At 57.2% G+C, this 18,068-nt stretch overlaps 1 protein-coding gene across 3 annotated transcripts; it reads left to right on the top strand.

Annotated features, from left to right (window-relative positions):
• Positions 1-4,132: 4,132 nt before the first annotated feature.
• Positions 4,133-16,999, top strand: HSPA12B (heat shock protein family A (Hsp70) member 12B; the record flags this gene model as incomplete). 3 transcript variants are annotated; one of them, XM_084247249.1, is made up of 12 exons in its annotated part: positions 4,133-4,181; positions 6,019-6,116; positions 7,161-7,285; positions 9,998-10,184; positions 10,501-10,605; positions 10,941-11,057; positions 12,904-13,078; positions 13,943-14,029; positions 14,440-14,544; positions 14,650-14,908; positions 15,340-15,443; positions 16,344-16,999. In XM_084247249.1, the coding sequence occupies 12 exons, from the start codon at positions 4,139-4,141 to the stop codon at positions 16,997-16,999; spliced, it is 2,061 nt and encodes a 686-aa protein (XP_084103375.1). The 3 variants fall into 3 exon arrangements, with proteins under 3 accessions (XP_084103375.1, XP_084103374.1, XP_084103373.1); XM_084247248.1 differs by having other exon boundaries at positions 4,139-4,181; positions 10,944-11,057; XM_084247247.1 differs by having other exon boundaries at positions 4,139-4,181; positions 7,146-7,285.
• Between the last annotated feature and the right edge of the window lie 1,069 nt (positions 17,000-18,068).

Genomic DNA, 18,068 nt, shown 5'->3' with positions numbered 1-18,068 from the left:
CAGGGCCTGTGCTCCAGGAAGCTATGAGGGTGACTGGGGTACCACAGTTCTGGCTGTGTAACCAGCGACCTCTGCTTTCCCTCTGTGAGGCCAACTTGGGGGGTCCAGGTGGGGGAGATCTGGACTTCCCCATGGGCAGTGGAGCCTGTTTGTGAAGCAAGCTTGCGGAGGGAGGGAACTCTAAATCATGGACTCCCTCTGAGAGCAAAGGCAGCCCTGGAACCCCAGAAGGTAAGGGAGGAGAAGGGGGGCTGGGAGCAGAGGGTGGGGAGGGGCTCCAGGCCCTGGGCTCTGTGGGACAGAGGTTGTTTGTGAACTGGCTGCTCCCATGAGGAGCACCCACCGGGTGGGGCAGGATGTATGGAAAGAAAATTTGAACACAGGGAGGGGCTCTGGAAGGCCATTTCTCTCACCCCTGCCCCAGCACAGCCTGTGCCAGCCATTCCACAGCCACCCACGAGCCCCTCTTCCCGGGGGCTGCTCTCCAGAGACAGGCTGGAGCAGCCCTTGGGGTTTTGGATCTGTCCCTTGGGCCCTGGGTGGCCTGATCTGTGGCTTGGAAAAAGTATCTGGGGCCTCTCTGCCCACTGAGGGCAGGACCTAGAGTGGATGGAAGAGGCAGGGTCCCAGCGAAAGGATTTTGTCCCTTGGGAGAGAGGAGGCGGTCTGGGTCTTTGTCCTCATGGGCAGAGGACAGGTATGTGTGAAGCACTGAAATCCAGCAATACCGCAGGCCCCCAGGACTCTGGGGTTAATGCCAATTCTAATGCCTCCAACCCTCTCCATTGGGCAAAAAGTCCTGGGTTCCTGTAAGTCTAGGGGCACGCTGGAGAGTCTTCAGTTTCCAATCCCTACTCAGTCACACCCTTCCTGGTCCCCAGTGACTGATAGGCCATCCCTCTTGGGCAGAGATCAGGGCCAAGGGTCAGGATGAAACTGAAGATTAGAGGTCAGTAAGAGACCAAGGACTAGGGGTCAGTTCATGGGCAGGGATAAGGGTCTATCTGCCGGGAGGATTGAGGTCATATCAGGGCCAGGGTTTAGCATGTGCTTGTAGCCAGGAAATGAAGTTACTTTCTGTGTAAATCGAACTGCTCCACCCAATTATTCTGAAACCCATAAACATCGCCAAATTGAAATGGGGCGGGGGGTGGTCTACCTCCCCCGTTTCCAGCTGTAGTCTCTGCCCAGATGTAGCTTTTGGGAGCTGAGGTTGTCCTGAGCCCCATGATTAGCAATCTCCTTCAGTGTTTCTGGGTATCTGGGTGTTTATGCATGGGGAGAGGGGGCCCCAAAGACTTATCTGGCGATGTGTACATGCCTGCATGGCTGCCACCCTCTTCTAGCTCCACGTCTCAGGGAATCAGTAGGATCCTCTGTTAATATAAATGGCTCCAGGTCCTCCCTCCCTCACTTAGGAACGCAGAATGACTACAGTAAAAGTCTTGATGATGCCAAAATGCACATGATGACAGGAACACTGCTCATGCCAGTACAACTCCCTACCTTTGTCAGCCACCTTCCTTACCTGGAGTTGATTCTCACCAGTCCCTTGTGTGGCCCATTTTAAAGGAAAGGACACTGAGGCACAGAGAGGTGACATGATACCCTGCAACCAGGAGCAGTAATAGGTCCTTGCCAACCCTGAGACCTCAGAGTGGGGCACTCAGTGTGTCACACACTCAGATATGGGAGTGTGATATGCTGGACAAGCTCCAGAGGACGGGGGAGATGATATCATACTGTTTGGACATGGAATCCAGCTTGAGGGATGACGCCTGAGTCTCTTTTTCCTGGAGGTTTTAAATGGTTTCTCCTCGAGATAAAATAAATAGCCTTGTTCCAGAATGGCCATTCATTCATTCAACAAAGTGTTTCCCCGGCACTTTGGGCAGAATCTGGCACAAAGAAATGCTCAGTTAGTTTACAGAAGAATCAAAACAATGTACAAATAGGGCTGCCAGCTTTTCCCTTGTGGCCTCTGTCCAGTGATGTGCTAGTAAGTGCTTTGCAGTCCCTCTCCCAAGGGAGAAAACCCTGACTTACAGCGCTTGCCAATGTCTGTGGTGTAAATACTCCCACCATGGCTGATTTCAAGCTACCAACCAATGTGGTTGTGTGTAGAATTGCAAAGGGACCTCCACAATTGGGGCTTGCTTTCTGGGAGGAACCGCCTCCAGCACACCCCTCGGTCACCCTGCACTGGTTTCTGTCCCTGCCTCTCATTTGTTTTGCCTTTTCTGAGCATCACCTGGCTGCTGTGTGAGTGCTTACAACCAGCCTCTATTTTTCTCCTGTTTCTGATTCCTGGGCACCCAATTGTACACCTAAAATTACAGGACAGTATGTCTGGAAAGCTCCATGGTGCTGGCCGCTTGGGAATATTCTGCAAAGGACATGTCTAGTGTCTTTCCATAAAGGAGCTGGGTTGTGTGTGCGTGAACGTGTGTGTGTGTCAGTGGCCATTTCTATCTGCCTGTGTTTTGTTAACAAAACTTCCTGACTGGGTCACTGGCCACAAGAGGGAGTGGGCTGTGGGCAGGCCCCACTGTTGTTTAGGGGGCCACCAAGGTCCACAGCTAAGGACAGTAGCGTGGACCTGAAGGTCTGCATTTCTAGCAGGCCCCCAGGGGATGCCAGCGCTGTCATCTTGAGACCACCCTGAGGACAAAGCTGCCCTCTAGCTGCCTCTAGTCTGCCCCCCAGAACTTCACAGACACAAGCTCAAGCTCCCCTCATCTTAGCAAAGAAAGCAAAAGCCCCCCTCGCCCCCCTCAAGCTTCCCAGTCCTCCAGCTACTGCCCGCCCATCAGCTGCCCATCTCAGCACCCTCCTCAGATGTGCTAGCTCTGTCCTCTCCTCTGCACCAACTCCCCTAAGCCTCCCCGACTCCCATCACCATCATTCCACTGAAATGTGGTGTTTCCAGTCTCACGGAACAACCTCTCCCAGGCATCGAGCTTCACGTCCGTCTCTCATGATCTTCATGGGATCACAGCAGAGCCCCGGTATCCTTCCTCGGGTCAGCTCTCTCCTCCTAGCCCTTCCTCCACTCTGCCCTCTGCCAAGCCATCCTTGACAGTGACCCCCAGCGCATTGCTGCACCTTGGAGCCCTCTCTGACCTCTAGATCACGTATCACCTGGCTCCCTGGTACATTCTCTCCGCAGCTTGGAAACTGCTCCAGAGCTCTGCCCACTCGTCCTCCGCCTGCCCACCCTCCTCCAGTGTTCTCTGTGGCACTGTCCTTCTCCCAGCGTGAACCAGTGGCAAAACCTTCAGATCTTCTCCCTAACCCCCCACACCCAGTCCGCACATCAGCCCTGTCGGTTTTAACCTGTCTCTTTAATGTCTGCGCTTCCATCTCAAGGCACACAGCTGCCGCCACCATCTGTCCCTGGGGCCCTGACAGCCTCCTGCTTCCCTCTTGTCCCTCTGCATCCCCTCTCCATGCAGCCAGAGAGACTTTTCAAAATGCAATTTCAAAAATGTAAATTTAGCCACATCCTCGCCCCCATTCTGCCACTTCAAACCTTTCAAGACTTGCTGTTGCCCTTCATTTAAATCCAAATCCAAAATAGACTACCAGGGTCTCCCTGAGGGTGAGCCCACCCCGGCCCCTCGGCCGCCTCGCCCTGCTCCCCTTTCTGCCCAGCTGTACCCAGCCGAGACCTCCACTTGTAACCTCAAGTTGACCTGTGTGACTCCCTGATGCTGCTGGGCACCCTGCCTGGCTGTGGGTCCCTGGTCAGGCACAGTGTCTCTTTGGGTGGGGGTGTCCCCGAGCACTTGGCACAGAGAGGGCACCTGAAAACAGGTAGGAGCACCCTGATTCCAACACAACAATGAAACAAAAATATCTTTGAGACAGGCAGGGACTGTGGGACTTGCACCTTAGATGAGATGAAGGAATCAGGGTTCGTTCTGGTAACGTGATGACGGTGTTGGCAGTGCTCTCTAAGGCTTTATGTGTTAGAGAGGCAGACTGAAGAATTTATAGGTGAAACAACAATGTCTGGGATTTGCTTCAAAGGACTCCAGCCAAAAGTAAGTAAATAAACATTCAGTGAGGGAACAAAGGAACAAATAAATGCTGTTCTGCTTGTCTGTTCCCGTTCAGAGCCGCAGGGCCTGCAAAGATGCTGGCTGTCCCAGAGGTGGGCCTGCAGGGACTGTACATCGGTAAGACACCCCCCGCCATTCACAGAACCTCCTGAGTGTGTGTAAGTGATCGGTGTGCAGGGAGGGACTGTGTGCACAGGACCCTGTGTGCACAACCTCTGTGTACATGTTGTCTGTCTGTGGGTGAGATCTCTATGAGAGTGTGTGTGCACGCGCACACGTGCACATGCGTGTGTGCGTGTGCGTGTGTGCATGTGTGCGTGCGCATGTGTGCGTGTCTGCCTGTGGCCTGGTCTGGGAGCAGGCTCTGGGTTCTCTGCGGGGGTGGGAGGCCAGGAGGCAGGAGGGACACTCCTCAGGAAGTCCATTCACAAAGACCTGGCGGGCTGGGCCCTTCCTTCCTGCCTCCCTTCCCAGGCTCAAGCCACACCAGCTTGGCCCTTCAATCTGGAACCGGAGTCAGCGCCCAAGCCTGCACTGGCTGTCTGGGAATGTGACCACCATCCCCTGTTCCTCCAGCACTTCCTAAAGCTCCCATCATGCCCCGATCCCCACATATGTTCCAGGGTTCCCCCAGGCCTGGGGGGACTAGACCTGTGTAGGGCCACAGGACAAGGCAGCTACTGAGGACGATAGACCCGGTTCTGGCTCAGCCTGAAACCATTGGTCTGTTCAATTTATTCATGGATCTTCACGCTGGCCCCCATTCTGTCTCCTGCTGAATCTCAGGGCAGCCCCAGTAAAATCTGCAGAGGCAAAAACCAGGGTGGTCACTGGAACCCAGCCTATACCTGAGCTGCCTGAGCCTCCAGCCGGGCCTGGGCTGCCTTCTGGGGCTGTCCTGCTTTCTTCCGCCAATGGTCCTGCTCAGTCCTGTGCCTAGAGAGGGTATCAGGGGGGCCTCTGACCCCCGAATGTTGGCTCCAGGTGTGTGTGCTGTGGGGGAGGGGAGCTCAGAATCCAGTTTCCTAGTGTGGTGGACACCCCTCTGCTCAGGGCTGGGGGAGGTGCCGCTCTCTCTCCCCGCCATACTTACCAGACAGCCAGCTGGGCCTGTCTGTGGCCCTTGGGAGGAGGGAAGGGGTCAGCTCCCTCAAGTCCTAATTAGAAACATGTGAGTGGGGCCTCCCCGGTGGCGCAGCGGTTGAGCGCTGGGTTGTGAAGCTGCCTGCAGCCTCTGCAGCACCAGTTCGATCCCCGGCTGCTCCCCCGGCCACCGGAGGAGGGTCCCGCATGGCATGTAGACCTCTCCTGCCGCCCGCTGCTCCCCACAGCAGTGTACTTCGGTCCTTCTGCCTGCTCTGCTCTCCCCTCTGGCTCTGGTGAATTCTCTCACCCTCCCGCACTTCTGACTGTACCCAGTGCTTGTATAAATAAATAAATCTTTAAAATAAATAAATAAAAATACATGCCTCTTTAAAAAAAAAAAAAACATGTGAGTGAATTTTAGAGGGGAGGGGAGCAGCCCCACCTCCCATGAGGTTAGGCTGTGGTTCCCCCAGCTTTTCTGGTTTCTCCAGCCTCCCACCCCCACCCCAGGAACTCACCGGGCCCCATCTCTCCTGCTTTTCTTTCTCTGAACTCAGTCTCCCCCACACCCCACAATGGTTCTCTGTCTCTCCCCTCCCCCAGTGTATCTGGGGGATGCTGGGGGCGACCGTGAGTTCCCAGATGAGACGTGGGTCACCCTCCAGGTATAGATTGTCTCTTCCTGACAACTGACCTTCAGTCCACCCCTTTCCAACACCCTCTTCCGTCTCTTTCCCCTCAGGCCCCTCCCCCCAGCAGGGTGCCCTTGCCTGATGGAGCAAGGGTTGATGGGGAACTTCCCAGTGCCAACCTGGGACTTGGCCGCCAGCTCCCTGCTGTGCCAGAGTGACTTGTCCTCTCTTTCCAGGCTCCAGCCCAGAGCGCTCCCCAGTACCCAGCCCTCCCGGCTCCCCAAGGACCCAGGAAAGCTGTGGCATTGCCCCCCTCACACCTTCGCAATCTCCAGTAAGCCCAGAGCAGGGATCAGAGTTGTGGGTGACGTGGTGGTGGGTCCAGAGAGCAAGGCCGGCTGTCAGGCAGACCCCTGGCAGGGCCTGGGCAGGGCAGGAGCACCACCATGCCCCTCCTCCTGCACCTGCGGTCATGCTTCCCAGGAAGCGTTAGCTGTCGGCGGCCCTGGAGAGTAGGGATGACAGTTCTGTTGAGGTAACCAACACCCAAATTAGGTAACAGTTCTACTGAGGTGAGCTCAGGTAACCAATGCTCAGAAACCTCCCCCAGGATGGCAGGAGGGAGTATTGCAGCTAGCCTGTCCGGGACAAGTGTACAGCTGAGCCAGTAGTTTTTCTAGGCTCTAGGAGCACTGGACTTTCCAGAGTTGCTCCCCTTCCTGTCGACTCCCATAATATAAGATTTGTCTGTGGAAGAGGAGATGTGTTGCCAAAGGAAAAAAAAAAAATGGAAACTGTAAGTTTGAAATACCCAAAACATAGCCTTGGGTGACCCCACCTAGGATGAACTTCATCCGAGAGATCCAACCTGCTGACCCTCTTGTTCTCAGGGATCCCAGGCCTGACCTGGAGAAAGCAGGGGCCACTGTGGGCTTGTGCCTGGGCCTCTCTGCTCTGCCACAGAGCCAGACAGGGTCTGGTTATGTCACTGACCGCAGAGAGTGAAAGGGTCAAGTATACGCAGGTCCATGTGCTAGGAAGCTGCAGAAGGCGCACAATTGCTCCCAGCTGGACACTGGCTGGTGCTAGGCAGTCGATTGGAGTGATTTGTGGGTGGGGCGGAGGCAGTCTAGGCAGACGGTAGGTAGAGAAGCAGGAGCAGGAAAGCAGGAGCTGGAGCCAAAACCTGCACAGGGCTACCCAAGAGGCCTTGGCCTTCTGAACAGTTGGCATCTCCAGGCTTAGCCTAAGAGGGGATGGGGGCAGCCTAGCAGACAGCCAGCGCGTGGGGTGGATTGGGCTGAGCCACCACCAGCAGAAGGGGCTCCCGCAGCCTGCCCCGCGAGCTGTTCCCTGACCATAGATCTTGCCCTTGCAGAAGCCTGAGGCCCGAACCCCCCAGCAGGCTCCTTTCTCCGTGGTGGTAGCCATCGACTTTGGTACCACATCCAGTGGCTATGCCTTCAGCTTTGCCAGCGACCCTGAGGCCATCCACATGATGAGGTGAGGCTGTCTGCACTGGGAGAGTGTGTATGTTTGGGGGCCGGCAGTGGGGGCGGTCCTCATTCCCTAAGATGGACCAAGACTCCTACCTCTATCCGGCGGGAGGGCTCCCTGATGGGGCAGAAGGTCAGAGGATGGGTCAGGGACCTGGGCCCCAGCCTCAATGGGAGCAGCTCCCTGTCCTCCCCCGGAAATGTTGGGCTTTGTTTTTAATTTAAAACCTTTTCTTGAAAAAATAAAACAAGGGCCTCCCCTGGTGGCGTAGCAGTTGAGCGCTGGGCTGCGAAGCTGCCTACAGCCTCTGCAGCACCAGTTCGATCCCCGCTGCTCCCCGGCCACCGGGGGAGGGTCCCACATGGCGCGCAGACCTCTCCTGCCGCCCGCTGCTCCCCTCAGCAGTGTACTTCGGTCCTTCTGCCTGCTCTGCTCCCCGCTCTGGCTCTGGTGAATTCTCTCACCCTCCCGCGCTTCTGACTGTTCCCAGTGCTTGTATAAATGAATAAATAAAATCTTTAAAAAAAAAGAAAAAAAAGAAAACAAAAATTAAATTATTTTATTGAGATATAATAGGAACATACAGAAGTCTTTTTCTGGGATATATTATACATATACACACGTATGTGCGCATATATATGATATCATATAACTTGCCTTATTTATTATTTTTTTTGTGGGACCCTCGCCGGCGGCCGGGGAATGAAACGGCGCTGCGAGGCTGCCCGCAGCCCAGCGCTTAACCGCTGCGCCACCAGGGGAGGCCCCCCTTGCCTTATTTTAAACTTTCAACACTGTTTTATAGATTGCCATGTCAATACATAGAGAGCTACCACTTTCTTTTAATTGTTGCATAGTATTCCACAGTATAGATGTCCTAATGCATCCATTGTGCTATTGATAGTTTGAGAGTTTTCTTTTTCCTCTGATTTTTCACTGTTACACAACACACTGCAGGAATGTCCTTCTTTGAGTACTTGTGCTGGCATTTCTATGGGGTAGATTCCTAGAGGCAGATTCCTAAGTCCACCATCTCAAATGAAAAACAAGGGAATGAAGCATCAGAGGGTTAACTGAGTTGACAAGCCACACAGACAGATGTTAAAAAAATCCATTCTGATGTCCCCAAGTTTTGTTTAAACAAAATATTTGACACTCCCCTCCAGACCGCAAACCCTGATCTCTTGAAAGTAGTTTAGTGTGGCTGTGGCCTGTAGGTGGCGCTATAGAAGACACCCCTGCCCTGCGCCCTCCCGCCCCCCCCCCCCCCAACACACACACACAGCTCCAACCCTGTCTCTAGCTTGGGTAGTCAGAACGGCTTCCCGATGGCTGGGGGGACACACAGAAGTTAAGTGACCCAAAGCTAGAAGGGACTTGACCTGTGTGAGCCTGGACCATCCTCTCCTTACTCTCTTCCCTGCATGAGGCCACAAAGGCTCTGGGCACCACTGGCCCCCTCAGAGCTACAGGGCATCCCAGCTAGTACACTCCTCTGCGCATACTGCTGAGGCCATGCTGGGCCCATGCTCGGGCTGAGGACACATAAAGGGACACTGTCTCTACCTGGGGAGGTAGTAATCACAGGAAGTACTGAGGAACATCCTGGCCTTTTCCCAAGCCCTCCCTGTCAGCCCCTACCAGCCACCAAGCCCTGTCATTTCTGTGTCTCCGTAATATCTGTGGAATATCTGTCCACCCCTCCCCACGGCCACCACCCCGATGTTCAGCCCCCCTCATTGCACCCCAGATGGCTGCAATGTGCTCCTCCCGGGTTTTCCTTCTCCATCCTCCCTCGCCTCCAGTCTTTTGCTACCTGGGGACTAGTGATCTTTCTAAAAGCAATTGTGGTCCTACCTCTTCACTCTCTGATTTAAAATGCAACAAGATAGAATTCTGATATGGCAGGTGATGCTCTTCCTTACCTAACATTCACATTACTGTGTTTTCTCCTGCTGTATATGGAGCCAATCAATGGCTCTTCTACTTGCTCTTTCACACCTCTGAACCTTTGCACATGCTGTTCCTGCTGCCGGATTCTCAGCTTCTTCCCCAAAAGGCTGTAGTGGTGAACTTGGCCTAGAGGGGTTAGGGTATCAGAGAAGGCAGAGGAAGGGAAGGATATGCCAAGCTAATGAACTGGGCAGGGGTTCTAAGTAGAAGATTCCGATGGTGGAGGAGATTCCAATGGTGCCTTTGGAATTGGGAAGTTTGAAATCTCATTTAGGTTTTGGGACCCTGCCTGAAATGTAGTCAACTGGGGTGTACTGCCAAGGTGGATCAGATAGGAATGGTCTTGAAAAGCCTTGAAAGGAGCTTGGCTGGCTGGAAAAAGGCCTCTGCTAGGGTCCTGGAGAAATACACCAGGAGACTGGACCAGGCAGATGGATGATGGCTTGCTGCTGCTTTTATGGGTGCAGAGAGGTAAGGTTGGTGACCTCACGGGAGGGCAGTAGTTCTGAGGATGTCAGGGGCCCCATGGATGGGGAGGATCCCATGAGCAGCATTGCTGGAGACTTACGTGGATACCAAGCACCATCTTCACGACAGCCCTTAGAGGTAGGTGCTATTACTCCTTCCATTTTACAGGCGGGAAGATGAAGCTGGGAAGCTAAGTGGTCTGCACAAGGTCACAGAGCCAGCTGGTCCCAGCTGCAGGGCCAGCCCCACGGGGCGAGGGGTGCAGCTGACCGCACTGACAGCACTGTGTCCCCGCAGGAAATGGGAGGGCGGGGACCCAGGCGTAGCCCACCAGAAGACCCCCACCTGCTTGCTGCTGACGCCGGAGGGTGCCTTTCACAGCTTTGGCTACACGGCCCGGGATTACTACCACGATCTGGACCCTGAGGAGGCACGCGACTGGCTCTACTTCGAGAAGTTCAAGATGAAGATACACAGCGCCACTGTAAGCCCCACGCGGGCTCCAGCCGGCTGGGCGGGGCCGGGGCCGGGGGCGGGGCTAAAGGAGGGTGGGAAACGAGAAGGTAGGCGGGGTGGGCGGGGCCTGGGCGGGGCTAAAGGAGAGATTGTCCCGGTTGTGGGCGGAGCTCGCAGGGGCGGGGGCGAGGCTACGAAGGGTTGGGGCTGGAGGGGGTGGCTGGTGCTGGGAGCCGAACTGATACAATGGAGCGTTGCTCAAACACCAAGAAATGGGGTGCTTTTATGAAAGACGTGGGGGCAATGCTGTGGCCTCCTGCAGAGCAGCCCTGTGTCCCTGCCAGGATCTCACCTTGAAGACCCAGCTAGAGGCTGTAAATGGAAAGAAAATGCCTGCCCTGGAGATATTCGCCCATGCCCTGCGCTTCTTCAAGGAGCACGCCCTTCAGGTGCGCTGTGGCCCATCCCTACCTTCTGGAGGACGCCCCATACTCTCTCCTTTCTGCTCCACCCACCTTCTCATCCCACCTCCTTTCAGTCTATGGGTAGCCATGGTCAGAAGTCAAAGGTCACCTGCCCCAGTCCCTTCCCTTCCTATCTGGAAGGGCCTGCACCAAGACATACATGGTATACTGGGGGGCAAAAAGGGGGGCAATCACAGATTCTTTCAACTCGGTTGGGAAATCCTTCCTGAGATTTGATTAGTTCCTCCAGCTCCCATGGAGCTGAAGGCACCCCCCCATCCCAAACTAGTTGTTCCCCACATCACCCATTCCTGCCCCAGGAGCTGAGAGAGCAGTGCCCATCGCTGCCGGGGAAGGACGCTGTGCGCTGGGTGCTGACGGTGCCTGCCATCTGGAAACAGCCGGCCAAGCAGTTCATGCGGGAGGCTGCCTACCTGGTGAGTATGGGCAGCCAGAGCAGCGGGTGTGGCTCTGGAAGGCACAGGGGGAGACCCATGCCTTCATTGGGACCACAGAGCCACTGTGTGAAGGCCTCGGGCCTTCCCCTGCTGGGCATTTTGGGGGGTTGTAGAACCTGCAGGAAGAGGACAGAGGGACAAGAGGTCAAGCCTTGGCCAGCTTAGCCAGTGTCCTAACTCAGGTTTTCTAGAAACAGAGCCTAGGATGTGTATTCCTGTGCTTGTGGTGGATTGAAGAAGGGCTCTTAGGAGAAAGGGGAGTGTGGGAAGCAGGACAAGAGAAAGAGCTAAGGGGATGTGGTCTCAGCTGGACTCTAGCCTCCGCCTGATCTCATGAAGAGCTCTGGAGGGAGAATTGTACCCCGGAGTTGGCAGGATGGGGTAAGCGGCAGGCCTTTTGTGCATCTGTATCAGTCTGTCAATGACTGCTGGCAGGGAGGGCCGCTCAGCAAGTGGGGCAGTCACTACTCAGCTGAGGGCACTTCTGCAAAGGGGGAGGCTGTGAGCCTGTAGCAGCCAATACTCACAATAGCTGGGCAGGGCACCAAAACACTACTTCAGCTGGTATCAGTATTTTCCAGAACCCACCACCACAATGGCCCCAACCACTGTAGGTTCTTGAGCAGAAAAATAGGACTATGAAAGGGGGTGATTTTGGACAGTGTTTGTTGATCTTCCTGTCATTAGAGATGCCTAAAGGTCTAGAGAAAGGAGTGGGCATCCTGGGCACCTCCCTCTCCAGTGGAGATGGACAGGGGCTGGGTGGTGGATGCAGACTACCAGAGAAAAACTCATTGTTTGGCCTTGCCCCTGGGGCCTTTGGGAAGACCCTAGGACCTCCACAAGGGATCTCTGGGCCCTGTGGAAGGACATCAGGGCCCCCCCACACACACACACACATACACCTGTGAGCCAGGCATGCCCCAGTCCCTACACTTGTCACTGGAAGGAGCTAATCCTGAACAGAGTGGGCAACTCCCCTGCAAAGACCAGGATGAAAGCGGACCCAGTCAGAACAAACAGTACTGCCCCCTAGTGCCCCCTGCCAGTTTACTCACTCAACTTCCTCCCACGCTGTTCCCTGGCTGCCAGCTCAGGAAGGGCTGGCCCTGGGCAGGAAGTCTCCATGCCCATCCCCTCCCCATCCCCCATCTGGTCAGAATCTGGGGAATCCCATGAAACCATGTAGTATTTCCCATGAGGATCCCCTATCCTGATGCAGGAAGTTAACAGCTCCCAAGAGTTTTTCTCCCCGAACTGGCCTGTCTTGGTGCCTGGAATTTTACTGCTACATTTCCTTCCTTGGATATCACATTCCCTGCAACAGAGTTCTCCTGTGAGGGGAAGTCTGTGGCCACTGTCTGACACCTGTCTGGTGGAGGAAGAGTGTTCAGTAAGGCAGAGGGGACCCGGCATCTCTCCTCTGATTAGTGGCCTAGCCATTACACACGCACACACATGCATACGTGTGTGCAGCACTGAAGTTCCAGCCAGTGCTCAGCTGGCAGCCCCAAACCCATGAAGGGGACCTTGCTGTAGCCCCTTGGGCAGCTCAGGAGGGCAGGTCCCAGACACTCTAAATTTTTACTCTGAAGTCTTTTCCTCCTGGGCAACTTACGATGTCCCTGGCCATGACTGTGTACCTGGTCACAGGGTGGCTGAAGCAGCTTCAAATTTGTGTAGCATAGAGGGACCTAGGAGGCTTTGCACGGTGGGGTGTTTTGGGGAGGAGGTAGGAGCCCCACAGGCCCCGGATCCCTGCCCTTGGGTGCCCTCTTAGGTTTGATAGCCCATGCTGCCCCCTGGTCCTGCCCGCCATCCTCAGGCTGGCCTGGTGTCAAGAGAAGATGCAGAGCAACTACTCATCGCCCTGGAGCCCGAGGCTGCCTCTGTCTACTGCCGAAAGCTGCGCCTGCACCAGCTCCTGGACCTGAGCACCCGGGCCCCGGGTCACGGGCGCCTGGGTGAGCGTCGCTCCATCGACTCCAGCTTCCGCCAGGGTGAGCCACCCCCGGGGGTGCCCACTGTTGGGCTTGGAGGCAGTTACCCTGGAAGGTCAAAGTGTCACTGAGGTCACCGGCTTAGCTACACCCAGCATAAAGGCAAGCACCCCTAACCCTACAGGAACCCAATCTGAGAGGGCAGAAATATCCCTGGTGGAGTTCAGTGTGAGGGAGGAGCCCCTAACCTGGGGGAACCCAGTCTGAGGGCAGAAATGTCACCCTGTCCCAGGGAGCACTCTCTGAGGTGGGGAGCCCTGAGTGGGAGTGGAGAGCAGAAGACACAGCACAGCCTAAGTGGAGGTGCTTGGTATGGACAAAGGAGGGAGTCAGTCCCCACTCAGCCCAAGGTGGCAGCTTGAGGCACTTTCCTTAAACAGCCACTGGATCAGCTGACCCCCCCCTCCCGGCACATCAGCTGTCCCCTCAATCAGCCCTAAGCACCTGCCTCAGTCAGTCCAGGCACTGAAACAGCTATGATCAACTTCGGTCACCCATCCAGATGCCATCTCCACAACAGGGAGAAGTGCCAAGTCCCAAGCTCCGCCAGATCCCCCTAGAAACACACACACGCAGACATACACACAGACACACACACACACACACACAGAGCTCCAGACCCTCCTGACCTGATTTTGCCCTGACCTGAGCCAGAAATATCTCCTCTAGCACCTGAGATTACCTCCTATAGTTTCTTTGGAGCCTTTGGGGTTCAGCATTGCTCTCTCCAATTAGAAGTGGAGCAGAAGTTTTAGGAACACTGGCAACTCCAGGTGCTCACAGAGGGCATTGGCAGGGGGTGGGGGTTGAACGTGGTAGCTGAGGCACCTCCTTCTAACCTGATTGTCCTGCTGTGCCCCCCAGCGCGAGAACAGCTGCGAAGGTCCCGCCACAGCCGTACATTCCTGGTGGAGTCAGGTGTCGGAGAGCTGTGGGCAGAGATGCAAGCAGGTGGGCAGTCAGAGATGGAGGGACATTTCTTGGACCTTGCGGGACACCGTATACTGATCCCGGGGAAGGGGATGTTGAAACCGATACCAGCCCCTAGAAAACTGGTCCCCTCCTCCACCCACCGCATGTAGCGGTACCTTCACCGTCACCTGCGCTGCCACTCACTCGTAGCCGATGTCCTGCCGCCCTTTCCTCCTGGGGATTCTCCACAGAGGGAATTGCAGAGCCCACTGGAACCATTTTCCCCCACATTTACCCAGTGGCCTGGGCTGAAGCCTGAAGCGCCTCACCCCACACCCTGGCAGGCAGGCAGCTGGGACCTGGGGCAGGGCTGGAGGCTGGGTGAGTCTGAGGGGGCACAGGCTGAAAGTGCCAGGCAGGCAACTGGTGTACTCACACTCACCGCCTAGGAGACCGCTACATGGTGGCAGACTGTGGGGGAGGCACAGTGGACCTGACAGTGCACCAGCTGGAGCAGCCCCATGGCACCCTCAAGGAACTCTACAAGGCATCTGGTGAGTAGTGGGCAAGGCTGCGGGTAACCAGCGTGCCCTGGCCTCGTGGACGTCCCCTGGCCGCAGGTTTGGTGCTGACTTCCCCCTTCTCACCCTCCCACCCAGGTGGCCCCTATGGTGCTGTGGGGGTGGACCTGGCCTTCGAGCAGCTGCTGGGCCGCATCTTCGGGGAGGACTTCATTGCCACTTTCAAGAGGCAACGGCCAGCAGCCTGGGTGGATCTGACTATCGCCTTCGAGGCCCGCAAACGCACGGCAGCCCCACACCGCGTGGGGGGGCTCAACATCTCTCTGCCCTTCTCCTTCATCGACTTCTACCGCAAGCAGCGAGGCCACAACGTGGAGACGGCCCTGCGCAGGAGCAGGTGGGGCTGGGGACCTCCGTGTGCCAGTTTGCTGATGGGGAATGCCCCTGCAAGGGAGGGAGTGGGCCCCAAGGGGCCGAGGTTATTCACCTGATCCATCCCCAACCTCATCTACCACCCCTCTGGGCTCACACTGCCAGACCCTATGGCAGGGGGAGGCCCATGAGCACTGCGGCTGGAATCTGCAGCCCAGGCAGGCCCCTGGGGAAGGACCAACACCTCTCTGTCCCGCACACACAATGCAACTATGCCAACCAATGCTCTTGGCTCCTGCCTGGAGACAAAGGGCTTCTCCCTTGGGACTCACGCCTGGAACTGAAGCAGGCCAGCGGCTCAGGCCCCTGCAGGGGGGCTGGGATCACACCCAATATGCAGCCCTGGAGGCAGGGGTAGGTCCCTGACACCTGGCCCCTGCCCCCCTACACTTACAGCGTGAATTATGTGAAGTGGTCCTCCCAGGGGATGCTCAGGATGACTAGTGAGGCCATGAACGAGCTCTTTCAGCCCACCGTCAACGGGATCATTCAGCACATAGGTGAGCCCCTGAGCTTGGGTCCTCCATTCACCCCCACATACACACCCAGATGCAGGAATAATTTCTCCTATTAGTGCTTGGAAATTACATATCCTCACATGGGAAAGTGACCCTGAATTGTCTGGAACCTGGAGGATGCAGTGCAGTGCAGTGGTGATTAAGAGCTGGGAGGGGTGATGTGTAATTTTTTTAAATTTATTTATGCATACAAGGGTGTATGGCCTGGGGTGTAGGCCAGAGGTGCAGAGGTGGGAGGGTGAGAGGATTCACCAGAGACAGAGTGGGGAACAGAACAGGTGGATCTCTCGAAATACACTGCTGAGGGGAGCAGTGGGCAAGACAGGAGAGGTCTGTTGTGCCACATGGGTTAGCTCCCTGGCCGGGGATCCAATTCATGCTACGATAGGCCACTGCTAATAGCTTGATAGCACTGCCTTTAACCCCTGCACCAACAGGGAGGCCTGATAATGTGTAATCTTAAGTTAAAGAAGCTCTGGTGCCTCAGTTCCTTGTGTCTAAAATGGGTGATAGTACTGGGTTGCCAACTCATCAAGGTCAAGGATTTTAATGAGCTTGAGTATCTAGGGAGTGGGCACAATGTCTTGCATGGTAGTGAGCGCTTAATATCTACAAATGTAGAGCTTTATCTCAGGCCCTCCACGTCCGTGATGGGAGGGAAGGGGGTGTGTGTAAATACCGGGAAGGCAGAGCCCGTGAAGTTTGCCAGGAGCCCTCAATGAAAGTACTCAGTGTCTTCATTGGACCCGGCTGTGGTTTTGCAAACGAATCGGCTAGTTTATAGTTGCCAGGCGGGCACGGGGCCGTGGAGGAGTGGTCTCAGCGGCTGGTGCTCTCTCCCCTCCCCGCCCCTCCGTACCCCCTACCCCCCCCCTCCCGCAGAGGCTCTGCTAGAGAGGCCGGAGGTGCAGGGTGTGAAGCTGCTGTTCCTGGTGGGCGGCTTCGCCGAGTCGGCGGTGCTGCAGCACGCGGTGCAGGCGGCCCTGGGCGCCCGCGGCCTGCGCGTGGTGGTCCCGCACGACGTGGGCCTGACCATCCTCAAGGGCGCCGTGCTCTTCGGGCAGGCCCCGGGCGTGGTGCGGGTGCGCCGCTCGCCGCTCACCTACGGCGTGGGCGTGCTCAACCGCTTCGTGGCCGGGCGCCACCCGCCGGACAAGCTGCTGGTGCGCGACGGCCGCCGCTGGTGCACCGACGTCTTCGAGCGCTTCGTGGCGGCCGAGCAGTCGGTGGCCCTGGGCGAGGAGGTGCGGCGCAGCTACTGCCCCGCGCGCCCCGGCCAGCGGCGCGTGCTCATCAACCTGTACTGCTGCGCCGCCGAGGACGCGCGCTTCATCACCGACCCGGGCGTGCGCAAGTGCGGCGCGCTCAGCCTCGAGCTGCAGCCGGCCGAGGCGGGCCCCGAGAGCGCGGGCGCGCCCCCCGGGCGCCGGGAGATCCGCGCCGCCATGCAGTTCGGCGACACCGAGATTAAGGTGACCGCCGTGGACGTGAGCACCAACCGCTCGGTGCGCGCCACCATCGACTTTCTTTCCAACTGAGGGCGCGCGCCGCGGCGTCAGCCCCTCGGCGGCCCGGCCCCCCGAGTCCGGGGGGCGCGCCGGGACGGGGGAATCCGAGGCCGGCGCCCCTTTCCCCGCCCTCTAGCCCGGAACGCCAGGTCGGGAGGGTGGGCGCGGACGCTCCGGCTGTGTGGGGCTTGGGGCCCCGCCGAGGACCGCGAGCGGGGAGACGGCGCGCCCACGGGGCGCGGGGCCCGAGACAGCCCGGCTGAGGCGGGGGCGGGTGGGGGCGGCAGTGGGAGGCCCGAGCGGGGCGCGGCCGCGGCGGCGGGAGGAGGGACGCTCGCCCGAGAGCGCTGACTGGGCGGCTCAGGCCCGAGGTGGGGCGGGGCGGCCCCGTGCCCGGAGCCGAGAAAGGGCTGGAGGCTGACCCCGGAGGAATGGTGGCGGCGCCTTCCTGGGTGTGGTGCCCACCACCCCCGTAGGGGCTGTTCTTTGTAAAAAGGGCAGTAGCAGGCCGAGGTGGCTACAGGGTGACGGCCAGAAGGGATGTGGCGGTAGCACGTGGGGGTGGGGGCTTCCTTCAGGACAGATGGCCATCTGGGAAGGCCCCAAGAGCAACCTATAAGCGCCCCATTTGCACCTTATCCCAGCCACCCGAGGGGGAGGGGGGCGAGGCTGCAGGGAGGGCTGAGGGCTGGCCCAGCTCTCCTGTCAACTGGGTGTGCCCTTAGCAAGTTCCCTGCCCAGCCTCCACGTGCAGCAGCCCCACCTCCCCGAGAACCCTAAAGTGACAATAAAGCATTTATGCTCTAGGTGAAGTATTGTGGCCTGTGGTAACTCACAAGAGGGAACCCCAGTAGTGAGTAGCGAAGGCCTGAAAACTTGCAGTTGTGCAGAGGGCTGGGAACTGACCAGAAGGGGGTGCTGCTGTCTCCCCATCGGGCATCCCAAAGGAAGGCCTTTCTTAGGTGTGAGAGAAGGCCCCTCCCATCCAAACTCTGTGTCACAACTGTACCCAGGCCCAGAATGCCATCACCCATGCAGACCTCTTTTGGGGTTAAACGTGGTAATACCACTCAGCACCCTTGTCTCCCAGAAGTTTAGC

This window comes from Talpa europaea, assembly GCF_964194135.1.
Source record: "Talpa europaea genome assembly, chromosome: 11".
Lineage (NCBI taxonomy): Eukaryota > Metazoa > Chordata > Mammalia > Eulipotyphla > Talpidae > Talpa > Talpa europaea.
This window is presented reverse-complemented; position numbering and strand designations above follow the sequence as displayed.